The 18,460-nt window shown below is 35.6% G+C and overlaps 1 protein-coding gene across 8 annotated transcripts; it reads right to left on the bottom strand.

The window, feature by feature from the left end:
* Positions 1-335: 335 nt before the first annotated feature.
* LOC132032418 (DNA repair protein XRCC2 homolog) lies at positions 336-17,180 on the bottom strand. 8 transcript variants are annotated; one of them, XM_059422040.1, is made up of 12 exons: positions 16,927-17,177; positions 15,851-15,998; positions 13,338-13,495; positions 6,575-6,645; positions 5,480-5,542; positions 4,365-4,502; positions 3,811-3,925; positions 1,417-1,453; positions 1,245-1,336; positions 979-1,144; positions 762-852; positions 336-699 (listed from the first exon to the last, which is right to left on the bottom strand). In XM_059422040.1, the coding sequence occupies exons 1-10, from the start codon at positions 17,101-17,103 to the stop codon at positions 1,121-1,123; spliced, it is 1,023 nt and encodes a 340-aa protein (XP_059278023.1). In that variant the 5' UTR covers positions 17,104-17,177; the 3' UTR covers positions 336-699; positions 762-852; positions 979-1,120. The 8 variants fall into 8 exon arrangements, with proteins under 8 accessions (XP_059278023.1, XP_059278020.1, XP_059278024.1 ...); XM_059422037.1 differs by having other exon boundaries at positions 336-688; XM_059422041.1 differs by having other exon boundaries at positions 336-680.
* Between the last annotated feature and the right edge of the window lie 1,280 nt (positions 17,181-18,460).

Genomic DNA, 18,460 nt, shown 5'->3' with positions numbered 1-18,460 from the left:
AGTGAGGTGGCATGCCATGTCATGTCCATCTCACCGAATTGTCAACGCCACCTCAGATCTCATATCCACCTTGAACAATTTTAACGGATAAAGGGTATTTTTAAACCCAAAGTATAACAGAAAGAGTATATTTAGACACAAAGGATAACGAGGGGTATATTTAACCCTTTTCTAATAGTATAGGTGTATATTTGACACTTTTCCGTAAAAATTATAACCAAGACATGCCTTGCATACATTTGTTTGGTGCAAACACCAGGTATGAAAGTTTTTTCCGAAGGACCAGGTCATAAGCACATCATAAGTAGGACCCGGACACTCAAGTTTTCATCAGCTCTTGTACTAAGTCATTCAATTAATTTATCTAAAAAACACATATCCTAAGAAGTTCACGACGAGGGTATCTTGACATTCCTAGTTAACATCCTATATACAAAACATCGCAACAGCAGCACAATAGTGCAGCTTTTACTTAGAATTCCTACACACAATTTTACCTCTTCCCTAGATTTGTTTCACAAACTCAGAAAATATCCCAAAGAATCGTCAAATACTCGAAAACTATAGACATCTGCTCTTTTCCTTATCTTTCTTGCTTTGGTTGTCATTCACATTGGCTGGTGGGAAGAAGATGGATGCCAATATGTCATCATCTCTCAGGTTGCCAGAACTTGCAAGACCTTGAGTCCTACAAATCACCTTTCACATCACTCTAATAGTTGAACAATAATAAAAATGTTAAAATCTAATGAGATGCATACCATATCGAGAAAAAACAGTATATTTTCTGCCTGGAATTTTGTCTGTCCAGAATCTTAATGGGTAGGAAGCTTCCATGTTGCATCTCACTTCCTTTAGTATGCAGAAAGAGCAATTGCATCAAAATACATATCCACACCTAAACCAAGTAGAGAGAAAGGAGAGGAAAGGGAGTGAGTGTGTGTGTTTTTGGGGGGAAGGGAAATGAAACAAAATTACCTTACAGTTGGAGATACTACTATTGGGTGAAAGTGACATTTTGGAATTTCATCTTGCTGTCCAATTGAAATGTCTGACCTCAAGTTGAGGGAGCAATCATGAATCAGTGTGTCAAAAGGTCAAATCCAATATCATGTGAATTTCATGATACAATGTATGAACCATCCTATATTTTGAGGCAAACCGCATTAATGAAGCAGGAGAATTGAGTTCAGGGTTACAGATAGAACATAATTTTAAAAACTCAAATCTTAGATTGCACATACATCATTGATTGTGAATTTGTCTGATAACTTCAGGGACGGCAACAGCCATTCCAACACATAGATGGGCTGCTTTTGATATTTACTATTATCATCTGCAGAACAATGAGAAAGCCAACTTTGTATTCATGATAGGAGCAAGAAATGGACTGGCCTAAATGATTTTGAGCCATACCTGAAGGGCGCACAAGCATTCTGTGTGAAACAAAGGACTGCAACAACCAGAAAAGATTATTAAGGTTAATAAGCCCGCTAAAATCACACATGTTATTGAAGAAAAACAGTTACTATGTGAATGTGGGACTCCTGGAAAATCTCCCACATTCCTTTATATAGTCATTCGTCGAAAACCATATCTTTTTGTTGGTTTTCTACTTTTTGGAATGCTTCTTGTATACGGGCATCTCTGTATGCCAATGCTGTTAGCAAAATTATAACTTTATAAGAAAATGAATGTTGGATTCCCGTCAAAGCCGCGAGAGCATCTATTTATGAAGCACTACTTTCAGAAGCTCCCGAGTCCTGATTTTTAAGGTCTAAATCTAAAAGGGAATACTCAGACGTTCTTCTACAAGAGAAATACAAATGTTTTTCCACGTTTTATTTTTTGTAAAAGCATTTCATAAACAAAACCTTTGCCAACATACGAAGTTTCAATGTCCGGCTTCATCCAAAAAGTCACAATACATGAATTATCAAATCAAATTTGCGGCTCCCTGAATCAACAACTACCATCTATTAACATTTCTTTGATATTCAACCAGACAGGTGTTTTGAAAATTTGTCACTACTCCTATATGGCTATATTCCTTCCCATTTCCTGTTTCTCATCAATATACTACAGTCCACACTTAGTTACTAGGAGAATTCTGATAAATCTTTGACACTGTTAAAGACTTGTACGTTTGGAAGGACAGAAGTATATATTGTTCCTAGATTTCAGGGTTTGGATGCCAAACTTTTGTAACAGTTATGCAGGGGATAGGTCTACCTACATCATCTATATGCACAAATCTTTGAAAATACATAATGCTAGGGTGCATTGCGTTCATTAGCTTCCGTAATAAAATCTTGTTTACTTCAAATGAATAGTTAATTCAGCATAAATTATTACTAAGACAAGACAACCGTTATGAAGCATTGTTAACTAAATAAAAAGGTTTTTGCAGAACTCATTGGTCGAGAGACGTTCTACTGAAATTTTCATTCTCTAAGAGGAGAAAAGCTGATATCTTTGCTACTAACTTAGACGTATTATAGTTCTTCAACCATGGTATTTCAATTATCACTGTTAGGTTACGAGTAATGAAGGGGATCTATACAGTTATAATCTGAAAACACCAATTTATAGAAAAATCTCTTTAAAAAAAGGTAGTGAAACATGAGTTGCTCAGCAAGCCTGCTGGATGATCAGGAAAATATTTGAAACGATGTGTAATTTGGATCATGTGAACAGGCCAATCATCACTGGGAAGAGCATCATAGTCGGTTCTATAAGCAGCTACTAGGAGACCTACCTAGAGTCCCATAGAAGTGTTTCAATGTTCATGAATGATGCTAGGCCAAAAGTAAAAGTTCACCATGTAGCTTTCAGTTTTGACCAAAAAACAAAAAGTTCACCATGTGGCCACAAGTTCAACAACGATTACTTACAGCAGACAGCTCACAAGGTGGGGAATTGAAGTGGATACGAAGCGTGTGCTATGCAGGGAGTATGAGGAAACCATTAATCATCTATTTAGGGAGTGTTGAATTTGCCCACAAATTGTGGAGTAGGCTTGCTAGGATGGATACAGAAGCAGATGCCAGTTGTTACGAATTGGGAGCAATTTATGCAGTATGTCATTGCCAGTTCAAAGGAAAAATCTCAGCCTGCCCAAATCTTTCGGATGGGCAGGCTGAGTTTGTATATGGCTTATGGATTGAAAGAAATTTGTGTCTTCGAGCAAAAATGCAGAAACTGGGAGAATATCGCAAGAGAAATAGCAATTGTATGTAACGCTAGGGCCTCCTCCAGAATTCGAACTACTGTATCTAGACTTGTCTTTCAATTCTGTATTACAGCCGCAGTTAGCTGGGACTGATGTTGAGATAACAGTTACCAAAAAAACATGAGTTGCTCAATGCAAAAGATTGTAGTGATCTTTGGAAGTTTTCAATGCTGTAAACTGGAATGTCCTCCATTTTTCTCAGTTTATCTTCATTAATAAATCACTATAACTTAAAAAGAAATAGTTACTTTAGTATAACGCTTGACTTGAACAAGATGCCCAAAAAACAATTTTTAAGCTATGAAAAGATATCTGTAAATCATCCCCTTAAAATTTCCTTCTCTGATATGGCAAAAGCAGATGCAAGAGAATCCTCTATTATCGAGTGAAGTGGCTGTACTAAAATTTATCTACAATATTTGAAATCTTGCATTCTTAGGTTATAGTGTTATATGAAATACATTGGATACTTATTCTCGTAACAAACAAAAGAAAGAGCACCAAACAGAAGGAAAAAACAACAAAGAAAAATACATTGGCTATACACAAGACAGGATTTTCATATATATCATGGTTACCTGCCATACTGAAGGCATATACTCCCGATACAGTTGAACATTAGCACTATTTCTAATGGTCATTGAGTCCAAGGTACTTTCAACAACCAACTGCCCTGTATTCCTGTTTGAGTGGCTGCAAATTAGAGAACGATGAATGTGAGAAGAGAAAACTATTTGTACAGTTCAGTAGCTTAACATCATTAAGAAATGATCTTTGGAACAACTGAACAGTTCATAAACATGGTATACAAAATGGTCCTTGATAACTTGCAAGGGTGGACAAGCTCGTAAACCACTATTGATAATCAAACATATCAATTCCCCCTAAATGTTATGTGAATTGTTTAGTTGAAAAATCAGCCAGTCAGAACACAAACTGTCAAAAGCAATTAGCCCAGAACATGGAATTAAACCAGGGCAAATTTACAGACAGACAGCACAAATTGGGCTTTAATTTTCCACCACATTCTTACACAGGATAAATTATCATATTTATCTGTTCATTTGTAACCAGATTTAGTAATATGCATTACAAGATTTATTCTGGACAAAAGAAATGTACCGAACCCAACCTAATAAATCCACGTGTTTTAAATTTTTCCTGTAAACTTGCTGCTTTTGTAGTTAGAACAAGCATCGGATGCACCACAAGAATCTTCTGGATCTCTTGAACAACAGTGTCTGACACACTTTGCAGAGAGAGACTTCTCCTGGTAATAAGCCAAAAGTTAATGCTAAAACATCCAATTTCATCAAAAAATCAAGAAAAAAAGGGTGCAACTTATACAGAAAAAAAAGGAACATACTGCATGTATATACATGAATACTACACCAATGAGTTTCTCTCTCCTTTACTTCGCTATATTTCATAAGGGAAAAGAAATAAGAGAGATACAATTCCTCTTCCTATCTCCTTACCTTTCCTTTTCCCTCATAAGAACAAAACAAGTGACACATAGGGAGTGCTGGGTGAAAAACATGAACAGATGAGAACAAGCAGAAGGAAACTCATAACCAGTCATATGGTACTAGAAGTATGCACTTGATTTGACAACATGTGAGGTTACCATAACCACAACCAACACCATCCATCTCCACGAGAAAAGAAGAAAAATAAATGACAACCAAACAACTGACTTTTATTCAAAATGGCGGAGTTAAACAATAGAAAAGATAATTGAACTGCAACCATCATTATAGGAATAGAGTTACACCTCCAAAATACCACATGTATGTGCTCATGAATGCAGAAAAAATGCTCTTAAGAAGCACCGTTCTCAAACTGAAAAGTTTTGAGAGCTATTTATCTTACACGAGCAGCATTATAGCATGACCAAGAGAATAGCTTCATCTGTTGAGATGAATCCAAGAGTACCTTCCCAGCTCATCCAAGGAAAAAAAGATCCATAGAGAGTAGAATGCAAATATCTTAAGCAAGACAATTGCATGTCTGATCACCTACTTACAATGTGTGACCGCCAATGGTATTTTTCAATTAATAAATTGGTAGCAGAAACTGCACTCTTACCTAACACCACACAAATGCTACAAAGTAAGGTGCTTGCGGAAGAATTTGTAGACAAACTTTCAGGGTTCTCCATAACTCAATCTTTTTGGCGTTCATGTTGGACTGCATCTTTCATTTGTTTTATCTCTTCAAATGTAAGAGATTATTGTCGACTCTAACCTGTTAGTGCTCCCTGGTGGCATAGACGGTGAAGCGCGATCCATCCAATAAAAAGCTCCAATACTGGTCATACCAGAGAAGCAACATATCTTAATAAGCTACAGAAATTAGTTACACCATTAAGGAGTATTAAAAGAAAAATGGGGAAAAACTTAAGGAGACAAAGGGAAGAGGAACATATATGGAACGTCTGAACACAGATCTGATGACCTAACAGATAATCATTAAATGGGTAGTTAATTGTGAAGTACAATCCTAATATCTGAACAATGATCTGGTGAGTTAACAGAGAACAACCAAATGGATAATTCAATTTCAGTAGTCCTTGCAACCTCCATGACAAATCTAGTCAATAAAAGAATCTAGTACGAGTGAAAACAGGACAAGATAATATTCCCCACCCATAGGGCCTGCCAAAGAATCAGACGAGGAATTAATGATAAAAACGGAAGATAACACGTAAACTTTTTCCAATAACAAGGCACGTTTTGATAAATTAGTGGTGTCCTTGGACATTCCCCTGATAAGAAAAGGTCATTTTAGAGAAGACTATGTTAATGGTAGTTTCTATCAGAGTGCCATAGGATTGGCTGTTTTAACATGGCCACATGAAGAAATCGGCGAACTGCCTAAAAGCAAATATAAGTCAAGATTTATGCACTGGTTACCAAAAGTCAAGAATCATGCACTACCAGGAATTGTTTGATTTATCTACCCATTTACTTATCCTAAGAGTACTTCTATTCTAGGTTGATCTGAAAATATTTCATGCGTAAAAAAGGATAAACTTGACCCTTTTTAAGCCCAATAATGGACGTTATCATTGTTTAGATACCTTTCCTACTTTGCCAGAACTGTTTATGCGTTCTTCATTTCATCACAGGGAATTCAAACAGCTTATCAATTCTTGAACATGTTCACATAAATGCTTTGACGTCAATGGTATGCACTTGCGACAGAGTCAATGTAAGACCCCCAATGCAAATGATAACCCAGTTTCTAGTAATCAACCATTTAAACATCAAGTCTCTCTTTATTATTTGTATGAAATTAAAACACCAAAGTCAACATCAAGAAGAGATCCTAAGAAGAAACCTGTCAATCATAAGCAAATAAACACCAGTACCATGAGCCTCTTTTTCCTTTTGAAGTTGGAACTGCAAAGTCTACAACAAAACAAGATTGAAAGAATAGGGGGCATACTTGTATATATATTGAGTTCTTTATATTCAAAGATAAAGAAAGTATCTCACAAACTTAGCCAATCAAAAGGAATACTTCATAAAAATCTACAAAATGATAAATAAGAAAAAATTAACAGCATATATTCACAGCGGATAGTGTTGAATTATGTCGAATTATGCGACCAGCTCGTCTAAGAGTTTCAAATGTTGGAAGTATACGCTTTTATTTACTTAATTATATCTTTAACACGCCTCCTCACATGCAGGTCTACTTCTTTACAATGAGTCAAGCAAGTCGACATTATTTTTATAATGCATGGCAGTGAGACTTGAACTCAAGATTCTATTGACCTCGTCTACCTCTGATAACAAGTTTTTTAAAAAACGGACCTAAAACCTTATGCAACTCCAAAAATTAGATCAGGTGGAATTAAAAAATCACATAACCAGAATATATTTCTTTTTTATTTTTTGATGAAGTAAGTGAGATTTCATTAAGGCATCCAGTAGATGCAAAGATACAAAAGCGGATCTGTCAGCTCAGTAAGTACAAAAAACTTACAGAGCTAAGAAGCTGACAAAATCCAGGTAGTGATCTGAGTTATTTACAGGGGAAAAGTTGACCCAGCTAAAAAGGTTACCCAAACAAGTAGCCTTAATCCTACAAATTGGAGCCGAAACCCCATCGAAAAATCTCCGGCTTCTTTCATTCCAAATGTACCAGAAAATACAGGCTGGGGTCATGATCAAGATTTTCCTGATGGATTTTCTAACTTTCATAGAGCTCCAACTAGTGCAAGCATCTCTAATATTGAAGGGCATAGACCAGTTTACACCAAAAAGGGCTAGGAACATGTTCCAAAAGTCTGTTGCAAAAGGGCAGTGAAGCATAAAGTGGTTGATGCTTTCTGATGTTGACTGACACATGTAACACCTATTGACCAGTTGGAATCTTCTTCTCATAAGATTGTCGTGAGTGAGGCATGTTCCTTTTAAGGTTGTCCAAGTAAAACATGAGACTTTAGGGGGGAAGTTAGTCTTCCAGACTACATTTCATATTCTTAACCAATCTGGAACACTCTAACACCTCTCTACCCACTCAAGACTGGACATCTGGAACGCGAATAAAGTAAGATCGAGGCCTAGCATTGAGAAATACAATAAGGACCAGTGCTCTGATACACTGTTAATGGCGCAACCAACAACTACAAACAATTATGCATTAATCTTAAGCAAGTTAGGATCAACTATGAGCCTGTTTAGATTGGCTTATTTTAGGTGCTTTTAAACCAAAATAGCTTTTAAGCACTTTTGTAGTGTTAGGGTAAGATAAAAAAGTGCTTTTAAGCACTTGTTTTTAAGCAAAAAACCATAAGTTTTTCTAGTGCTAGAAATTCAAAGCAAAAAACCATAAGTTTTTCTAGCGCTAGAAATTCTCTACATTTTATACTAGATCCAAACAAGCTCTATATGACTCACAATATTATAAAAACTTAGTTTTTCTAGCACTAAATATTCTCTACATTTTATACTAGCATATAAATCTCATAACGAGACTAATAAACTTCTAGAAATTTTGCAGTTTAATTAAACGTATTAACATGACTAAACTTAATCACAATTAATTTGTATCGCCTTTATAGATCTTTTTTCCCATTGCTATTTTTCCCATTGGACCTAATTGTTCGCTAGGTATGCATGGATTCATGGAAATTATAGGTTTATTTAGACTTATGTCATAGACTCAGTCGTAAGCAAGCTGGGGCCCTCAAGTTGAGAAAGATAGCAATGTCAAAGAGGATAAGCAGATCTGATGCAACCAGCAGAAATTTGTGCGCATTAAAATTTTTAAAATAGGCAGCAGTTCAGTTTTACTAGATTTGATACATGAATAAATTTTCTATGTTAGTAGATTCCTAGCTTTCCTTAATAGCCTTGTAATAAAAGTCTCTATTTAAAGAGATAGAATGAATAAAGGGGGGAGATTTTTATATAAATAAACAAGAGATTTGGGATTCTCACTAACGAGTCCCAAGGTTATAGGCACCCTTTTAACAAGCTTATTTATTTTATTAAAATAGGTAGCTCACTGAATAGAAACAAGGTAAAGGATATGTTAAACGCAGACTATCCGATAAGATTCATAGCACGCAATAACAACTTTTCCCTCCATCCATTTGACTTTAGGTCTAGTCGTTTCTTTTAACACATTCACCACCTATGCGGCAGTTTATCTGGATGTCGACATAGGAGATGAAGAACCCATCTCAGGCGACCTTATCTCATTTTATCCTCTCTGTGTGCTACTTACACTTTTTGCTAGTCGTTAAGAAAAATGAAAAACGACTTCACATTGAGTCTGGGGCTTTCAAGTAAACATGTGTGAGATCTCCCTTCAGGAGTTCAATATATTTTAGCAAGTCTAGAGTTGCACGGCTTGTTTCATTACTACTCTCTTCATTCCTTGATTTCTCTTCTAAGTCCCCAAGAAGAGTTGATACCTTCCTAGTAAGTGCTCCAACACGTACCAAGAGATCAAATTATTTGTCGTGATGAATAAATTCCTTTGGCACATTAGTATAAGTAAAAGGAACTTTATCACGGCATGAATGTCTCGAGCCCCTAAAGTGCTAGCGGTAATGACATTTACCATGTGCTCTTGTAGATGAATCAAATATTTCTAAGAATATCTGGAGAGGCTTCTAGGAGTTGTTCAATGAAGCCTCCAACTTCTGTTGATGTTGAAGCTTTCAAATTTGAAAAACATATGTGCCTCACCTCCAGTTCAATTGGAATAATTTTCGAGAATAGATGGCTAGCTTGAAGAGACGAGAATTTCCATCAATTTGTTCATCTCAAAGGAATTGTCCTCTCTCGGCCATAGGTTGAATTGAATCTGAGGCAAGGCATATTCAACAATCTCATGCTCAATGCAACCATTCTGAAGAGTCTCATATTGAGTAATTAATGGAAAAATCTGTTTAGCACAATACTGAGATTGATGCTGGAGATCCACCCCCCGAGGGGGGGGGGGTGTTCCAAACTGCTCCTCAGTCATGGTGGCGCTTGAGGTAGAATGATGACATGAGATAATACAATCATCGATATTTTCCATGAAGCGAGGAAGGACATGATGCAGGCCGGAGTTAACCCACGTTGCAGTCAACATCATAAACAATTGATCAAAGCAGATCTTTAACCTCTCGTCTTTTGGCAGTCATTATATCTTCAAACTGTTCCAAATTGGATTAAGCAAGCCGGAGATGGGTACAAATAAATGCCATCACAAATTTCAGGTTATTAACTCGATCCACGTCAAGAACCTTTTGATTTTCCTCATTCTTCAACTTCTCTATGAAATCTAGAACACCAACAATGTCCTTGCGAAGAGCAAAAAGCAACACCTTCTGAAAGACCAAATGTTATATCACATTTTCATAGCAACATATCTATCATTCAATAGAAGGGGAGCCTAGGCGTAACTGATAAAGTTGCTGACATGTGACCAGGAGGTCACGAGTTAAACAACTCTAGCAGAAATGCAGGATAAGATTGTGTATAATAGACCCTTGTGTGTCCAGCCCTTCCCCGGACCCCGCGCATAACAGGAGCTTAGTGCACAAGGCTTCCCTTTTTTATTCTACCCTTCAATACTTTACTCTATACAAGCAACTAACATATTGAGCTCTTTCTGGATTGTAACAAAAAGCAATAGTTTAGTAATAGATAAAACCTACTATTAATTGATTAATATAATTGTTTCTATTTGACTCATCTTGGTCTATTGATAGTTGTTTAACTTCACTTTTTTAGTCTTTCCATTGCAAAGAGCTCTTTTATTGAATTGCCCCATATAAGTGGTCTTTTGGTAGGTTATTTTCAGCTCTTTGCAAGGACATTATTGATGTTCTAGATCTCACATAGTTTAAAAAATAGGAAAAACAAAAAGGTCTTGACGTGGATAAAGTTGAAAAGCTGATATTCTGGCTGGCATTTATTTGTATGTGTCCAACTTTCTTATTCCGATTTGGAGCAGTTTGAAGATATTAAAGATCTACTTCGATCCATTATGTATGATGTTGGCTGCAACATGGGGTTTGAGTCCTACCTGCATCATTTCCTTCCTTGTTTCATGGAAAATATCGATGATTGCACCAGCTCATGTCATCATTCTACATCAAGTGCCACCATGATTAAGGAGCAGTTGGACTTCCTCCTCCTAAATCTCCATCATCTATCCGAGTATCCTGTTGAACAGATTTTTCCAGTAATGACTCAATATGATATTCTTCATACTGGTTGCGTTGAGCATGGGATTGTTGAAAATGCCTTGCCTCAGATTCAACCTATGGCTGAGAGAGTAGGACACTCACTTTGGGATGAACAAATTGATAAAAATTCTCGTCTCTTCAAGCTAGCTCATTTACTCTTGAAGATTATTCCAATTGAACAGGAGGTGATGCACATATGTTTTACAAATTTGAAAGCTCCAACGTCAACAGACGTTGGACGCTTCATCGAGCAGCTCCTAGAAACCTCTCCAAACATTCTTAGAGAATATCTAATTCATCTACAAGAGCACATGAAAAGTGTCATTACATCTAGCACTTCAAGGGCTCGAAACATTCATGTCATGATAGAGTTCCTTTTACTTATTCTTACTGATGTGCCAAAGGAATTTATTCATCATGACAAATTATTTGATCTCTTGGCACGTGTTTGAGCACTTACAGAGAGATATCAACTCTTATTTGGGACTTAGAAGAGAAATCAATGAATGGAGAAAGTAGCAATGAAACAAGTCGTGTAGCTCTAAACTTGCTAAAAAATATTGAACTCCTTAAGGGAGATCTCAATCATGTTTAATTGAAAGCCCTCGACTCATCACTCATCTACTTCTATAGATTAATTGTACTTAAAGAATATTTTATAATACCTTCGGATATTTCGTATCTAGTTATAGAATATTTACTAACCTTATTAGCGTTGGAATTGACCACCACCATAAAGTGTAGTCTATGACTCTTATATAAGGAGCACTTACTTTACATGGTTAATAATGTCAATAAAAAGTTTCTTCTATTTTTTACAAATATCTATGCTAATAAGGTAAGTAAAAATTCTTTAGGAAAATATAGAACATCCTAAGATATCATATAATTTTCCCAATTCAAGTATAATAAATCTAGACACATATTTTCTTGACATTCTAATAGCCTCTATAAAACTCAAAGTCGAGAACAACTTTGAGTTTCACTTATTATAAAAGCATATAGAAAGTTGAGGTCATATGCTAAAATAATGCACAATCAATAAAAAGAAAAGCAGTGTTAAAGGTCTTTCCTCCGAAAATCACCGGTAACAACATAGTGGAAGAAAGTGTTTTGTGCACTACACACAAAAAAAAATATATTCATAATCATTGAAAATAGTTATGGTTGCAAATCTCCAGGACATTAAGCGTGACTTGAATTGGCACATCAATCACAAGAATATTTTCACTTGAGAGGGTGATTTTGACAACTGACAATTCTAGGAATAGAAAGATTACATGTGGCGGTTGGTCTTCATGTGTAAAATCTCAGGAGAAGAGGTAAATCACCAATTCACCTCCTTTTACAATATCGGATAGCATATCGCTTGTGGAAAATATTGTTGTCGTTCACAACACACCACATTTATTTCTGTAACGTTTTCTACTTTTTGATAAACTTTCATTCTACATGTGTTTTTCGCCCTTTATTAATAAAAAAAAAAATAATCACAAGAATTCAAGGTTTAGAGGAGGGTATCGATCACGTATAAAGTAGTATCTCTAGTCGGAAGAGAGATTAAAGGTACTTGTACAATACTAGAGCAAGTAATGGCGTCTGAACATTTGCTAGAAGGAGCGATGCATGAAGTAGCCAGAGGAGCGATACCCAAACAATATTTGGAGAGTTGCAGCATGAGTTACTAGAGAAATGAGAGGCGTCGGACATTGAAGGAAAAAAGAAAAGAAGAAAACATAGCTAGGATAGGCGGCACACATTCATCGGGATGGCTTGCTAATAGCACAAGTTATTTGAGTCTTTACCAAATTAGAAGCTCTGATATCATATTAAGTTAGCCTAACCAATCAAAAATACTAACTCGTGAGATGGGGATAGCTCAAGAACATACAAGGAGACAACATCTTTTCCTCAGCTAATATGTGACTTTTAACACCCATTCACACGTGAGGACTTGAATATCTAGAGCGTGGATAACAAAACATGGAGCTCAACATTGCCAAGACTCCTTAATATGCAACTGTTAACTTAAACGAAAATAGTTCACAAATGGCCAATAAGTGGAAGGGGGTACAAGTTTCTAACTATACCAATATATTTTACCAAGGCAACGTCAACGTAGAACCATCTCGACCTCTTTTAATAATTCACTCTCACTTTATTTACATCTCTACCTTTAAGGAGATTATAGAAATTGTCTAGAGCGCTGATTGTAACAATAATTTTAAGAAACAAGATTTAACAAAGCATTAGCAAGGTTGAAGGAACAAAAGCTATCTTCTCACCTGTATACTGATAGGAAAGATGACTTATTAAAAGGGAGAGAAAAGATAGATATAGTATAGAATAAAAATAACAAATAGATAAAATATGGAAGTTAAAACATTAGCATTCCTAACTCACCTTAAGAGTAGCAAGAAATTCGAAACTATCATAACAGCGGATGTACTGGAACCTTCTCATGCTGTCAGCGAACAATTCTTTGTCATATTCAGCATGTGCATCCTTTGATCCACTAAGAGAATCCTCCGCCTTATTTAGCTTATGGCCCACGCCATTGCCTGATCAGACAAAATAAACCAAATACTACTTGCATCATATGTATGAGGCCATAAACATATTTAATTACTAGCTTTTCTACTATCATAAACATATGTGTGTATGTATCTTCATTTGTGTGAGGGCAAGCTTCGGCGCAATGGGGCAAAGCTACTCCTTTGGAGACGGTAGGTCATGGGTTCGAGGCATAGACTTAGCCTCTTTGCAGGAAGTGTCAGGAGAAGGCTGCACACTGTATATGACCATTCTTCCTCCACCTCGTACTGTCAGGAAGCATCGCATGCAGGCAGTAAGCCCCTATGCTACTTCATTTGCACCTTTCCCCACTATGCCTTGAGCTTGTCACTTGAATTACACTTTATAATTTGCACTAAAGATGAGAATTTGGAATTTTTTCTTTTGATAACCAAGAAATCCCTGAGGGCTATGGCGCACAGTTCAAAATTCAGTGGACATCATAATTTGGACCTTTTCCCACCCTTGGACAACACTATTTTCTATTTTCTAGTTTCTCATATGAAGATTTCAAAAAAGGATATTGGTTATTAGTTAAACGCAACCTCTACTATCAAGGGAGCATAGCTCTCAACTCTTATCGACTTTTCAGTGATACCTATGTGATTCATTTATGTTTTTTCCCGTTGATGAGGCAATGAAGTGTCACTAATGTGCACCAAGATGATGCCAAATTATATGGATACAAGTGTTAAGTGTAAAACTCAAAATATATTAACTATCTACATATAAAAGGATCTTTTATTTAGACCAAAAACATAATTAGAACACAAAACTGCCAATCTTCCACATGGGTCTGTCAACTCCTTCAAAGTGCAAACTCCCTTCCTTCCTTATTCTGCTCAACCTCCATGTTTCAAAGGTATCAGCAATGGTTAAGGGAGCAACCGTCATATATTAAACATGGAATACACCATACTACATAGCTCCACGACATAGCAAAAATGAGGAGCAAATGTTTAGTGTCCTTGCTTCCTTTCTTGCGCTTAAGATACCAATGCATCATTATACAACTCTACTCCCAATCCTGTGCTACATATATCGTATCATGCTTTTGAATCTTCTGTGTAGTCATGGAATTTTGAACTTCTTTTCCAGTAAATATTAACCTATAGAGCTTAGAGTTAAATAGCTAACCTTACACCTCTGACAACTCTGATCCATACAGGTTACTCAAAATTGAAATCTGCGAGCATTCAGAAGATGCTCCAAAAGCAAATAGAAGAGGCAGCTCAGTTCATGAAACTATTCTGCATTTTCCATTGGGATAAGCTTCTTGAATTACAGTATAATGAATTTCATTAAGACCAATCATATCCATTTACTTCGGCCAGCTTGTCAATATTGTAGGTTTGTAACATCAAGAACGGCATTTTTAAATAATTACCTAATTCCTTAAACCCAATATCCACTTAAAACGAATTAATTCACAGGCCCCACTTATCAGTTCTTTTGTGTTAGAGGGCTTAGACACAACCTTGATTTATCTCCCCCACTTATCAGAACGGCCTTGTGTAAAAATGCAATATTACGATAGACTACTAAAAGTTATAAAGCATATCAACAATATTGCAAAACCAAAACATCATAATGTGCAATCACTATTAAAAACACATGTTAACTCAGCCAAACCTGACAAAATTAATTAAACTCTCAATTTAAAAACAGAATGGTTACTGACTTTTATTAACACCCAATTGGCTCATCAATTCAAAACATGAATCGGGTTGATCAACTCAACACATAGACATTTTATATTTTAAGTGCTATTTCGAAATTGATTCTAAAACCAAATATGTTATTGCAATATTGTTATGGCTATTACTACTTATAGCAGTTTATGTCATTAGAAAACTAGAAAAAATAAGCAGTACAAGGGACCACAAAGTATGCGAGATGTTTGGAATCTTCAATGGTGATGAACTACTAATCAGCAGTCAAAGACTGTCAACAAAAACTTCCAAAGTGACCAAGGGTTCATTGTTACATGCTTCTTCTTCTTCTTTTTTTTTTTTTAAATTTTTATTTTTACTTATTTGATAAAGAGGGTTCATTGTTACAAGAGTTAACTTTTTGTCTACTTTGTACGCATAGATGACTAGCAACATTTTTGGGAGGCTTAATGTGTGTTTTTATAATATAATGTAAAGAGAACACCAATTTAGCGTAATATCAATAAATATTTTGGTTAATTGAAAAAAGAAAGTTTTGAAACCATATCAACAATAGGATTCCAGGATAACATAAATTGACCATACATTTCCAGCAATTGACTAAACTATAAAATTAGAGCCTCCCAATTCGAAAATACAAAATAAATAAGATCAAGAATAAGTATCTACCATTTGCTCGAATGATCCGCTGCTTCAGTGATCGTGAAAGGCTTAACACATCAAAACGACAATCCAGGTCAACAAACATAACTAATCGCTCCAAGCCTCCATAGTTTACACCCTTCCACTCCTTAGGCAAAATGCAATTAATAGCAGCCTAGCATGGAACCAAAAAGCATCACATTAAGCTTATTATTTAAAAGACATAATTATTTAATGCATTTGTCTTTTTCTTTTTTATCTACACATACATTTTTTATATTTGTAATGAGTCTTTTTAATCAGGTTAGGGACTTGTGTGTCCATCGTGTACGGACAAGTGTGAGTTTTAAAACCTCCTTATTTGCAAGATAAATTATTTCCCCTTTGGCCATGAAGTATTATTTCATTATTTGCAAATACTCAGTTTGTCATGTCATTTTGGGGAACCTCAATTGAACTATTAAACAAGTGGTATGAATGTAATATTTCAAGTGAAGCTTTTCAAATCTTCAAGTTCCATCCACAAATCTTTACCACAACTTTGACTTCCATAAACTTCTCAGAAATCAACATAAATAGCCACCTACCAAAATATTAGGCAGCAGATGTATATTAATATACATAAAATATACATTTTGATACATAATATTAGTATACTTTTGTAAATTTGGCTAATAAATGTAATTATTCTGGCCGACCGGCCAAATGTGTAACTTGCCCTAACCTTTTTAGCCCAGTTAATTGATTATTACTGTTAAGTAGTGCTGGCAAAATGGACCCATATTTAGTGATTTTTTAGATGGGTAAAATTTGGGTTTCAACCCATTTTTTATATGGGCGGGTTGGATTATGACCCATTTTCAACCTGCCCAAATTTGACCCAACCCGCCCATTTGCCGCCACTACTGGTAACAATATCAACTGAAGCGAAAGAAAAACAAAAAAAGCTATATATATATATATATAAACAAAAAAAGCTATAAATAAATATATATATATATATATATATACACACACACACATCATAGACGATATACACTAAATAATGGAGTCGCATAAAATGTTAGAAATGAAGGAGTAAAATAGGGTTTATTGTTCCTTGCCTGGATAAGAATGCGAGTTTTGGAAGAAGGAGAAGGACCGACAATTTCAACAACGTTGCCGGCACGAAGAGGAATACGATGAAGAGGTGGCGGTAATGGTAAGAATGGTCGCTCTGATAAAACCCTAGTTAGGAACTGCTTTGCTGTTTCGTCACATTCAATCCATTCTCTTGCCATTTCCACTCGGGTCGGGTTAAAGTCTACACTCAACCAGCTATAAAAAGACCGAGGCTTGCTTGTTTAAACACAGTAAATGACAAAACTGGTCCCTCGTATATATGTTGCTATAATTGCCTATTACTATTATTATTGTCTTGTACCTTCTCGAGTCACGTTCTATCGGAAACGGCCTCTACCCTCCTCAAAACCCACTTTATGTATTATACTGAGTATGTTGTTGTTATTGGTCCCTTTTTTATGTTTAAGGGTTGGTTCAAAGTAGTTTTTTATGTATGCGTTGCTCAGTTTTGATCCTTTTAAGTTTGTCAAAAGTTAAAACACTTTTGGTCGACAAATATTCGAGAGCTCTGATGGAAACCGTGAAGAAAAGAGGAAATTATGGGGACTCACATTTGAAGTACGTACTCTTTTTGTCTCAAAATAACTGTCGTTTTAAATCTTTTCATGCTTATTAAGAAAACAATAAATATAAGGTGTCATTTACTAAGTTGCCCCTATGTATTAGATGTTTTTTGAGAATTGAACATTATTAAAAAAAGAAGTGGCTCTTTAATATAAGGGTATAGATGGAAACAATTAGTGTTAATTATTGTCTTGAATTCCTAAAGCAACAATTATTTTGGGACAAATATTTTTTGCTAAAACGACATTTATTTTGAGGTGGAGTAATTTTTATAGTTTCTGATGTGGTCTATTTCTAGATTCTAGTGCTCGCAACTTTTCTAAGAAGTTCTGTTCCCATCAATAGAAATATCTTTTTTCCCCGTAGTTCCGCAACTACTTATGATGGTTGTCACCAACGGGGATCCCCATTCCGAAAGAACTTTCTTTCATCCCAGCGCATCAACTGCTCCTTAAATAAGTAATCCCTAGCTATGGAAGACGGTCCTGGGAGTATAATTTTTATAGTTTCTGATTTGGTCTATTTGTATATTCTAGTGCATCTTTTTGACGTGTAATTTCTGTTATTTTTTGTATCTTTCTCGTGTCTAGTGTAGTTTTTGTTGTTGCATTTTTTTGGATTTGACGAAACTTTCCTAATGTTTAAGATTAATTTTTTTTTTTCAAAGTTTCCAGCAAATCTAACAGATCAAGTTCATTAAATATAAAATGGGGACTAAAATTATTGACTTTTGTCAACTTATAAAACTAAAACTGTTCGATATTTCTATCCTTTAGAAGAGCCGGTTTAAGGCACCTTCGTCGTCCGTCTGTGGACCCCCCATAAAAAAAAAAAATTTAGGGCCCCATATTAATCAACCCCTAAAAAAAAAAAAAAAAAAAAAAAAAAAAAAAAAAAATTTTTGGGCCCCATATTAATCAAGCCCTTAAAAAAAAAATTGTGGGCCCCATA

Source organism: Lycium ferocissimum, chromosome 10 (assembly GCF_029784015.1).
Source record: "Lycium ferocissimum isolate CSIRO_LF1 chromosome 10, AGI_CSIRO_Lferr_CH_V1, whole genome shotgun sequence".
NCBI classification, from domain to species: domain Eukaryota; kingdom Viridiplantae; phylum Streptophyta; class Magnoliopsida; order Solanales; family Solanaceae; genus Lycium; species Lycium ferocissimum.
The sequence above is the reverse complement of the archived record's forward strand: the minus strand, read 5'-3'. Positions and strand labels throughout refer to the sequence as shown.

Excerpts from the sequence above, each read along its gene's own strand:
- LOC132032418 (XM_059422040.1), bottom strand. The coding sequence starts at position 17,103 with ATGGCAAGAGAATGGATTGAATGTGACGAAACAGCAAAGCAGTTCCTA. Across the intron at positions 5,543-6,574 it reads TATTTGCTTATGATTGACAG|TATTGGAGCTTTTTATTGGA; the intron begins GTTTCTTCTTAG and ends TGGTATGACCAG. Across the intron at positions 1,145-1,244 it reads ACAAATTCACAATCAATGAT|GATGGTTCATACATTGTATC; the intron begins GTATGTGCAATC and ends CTCAAAATATAG.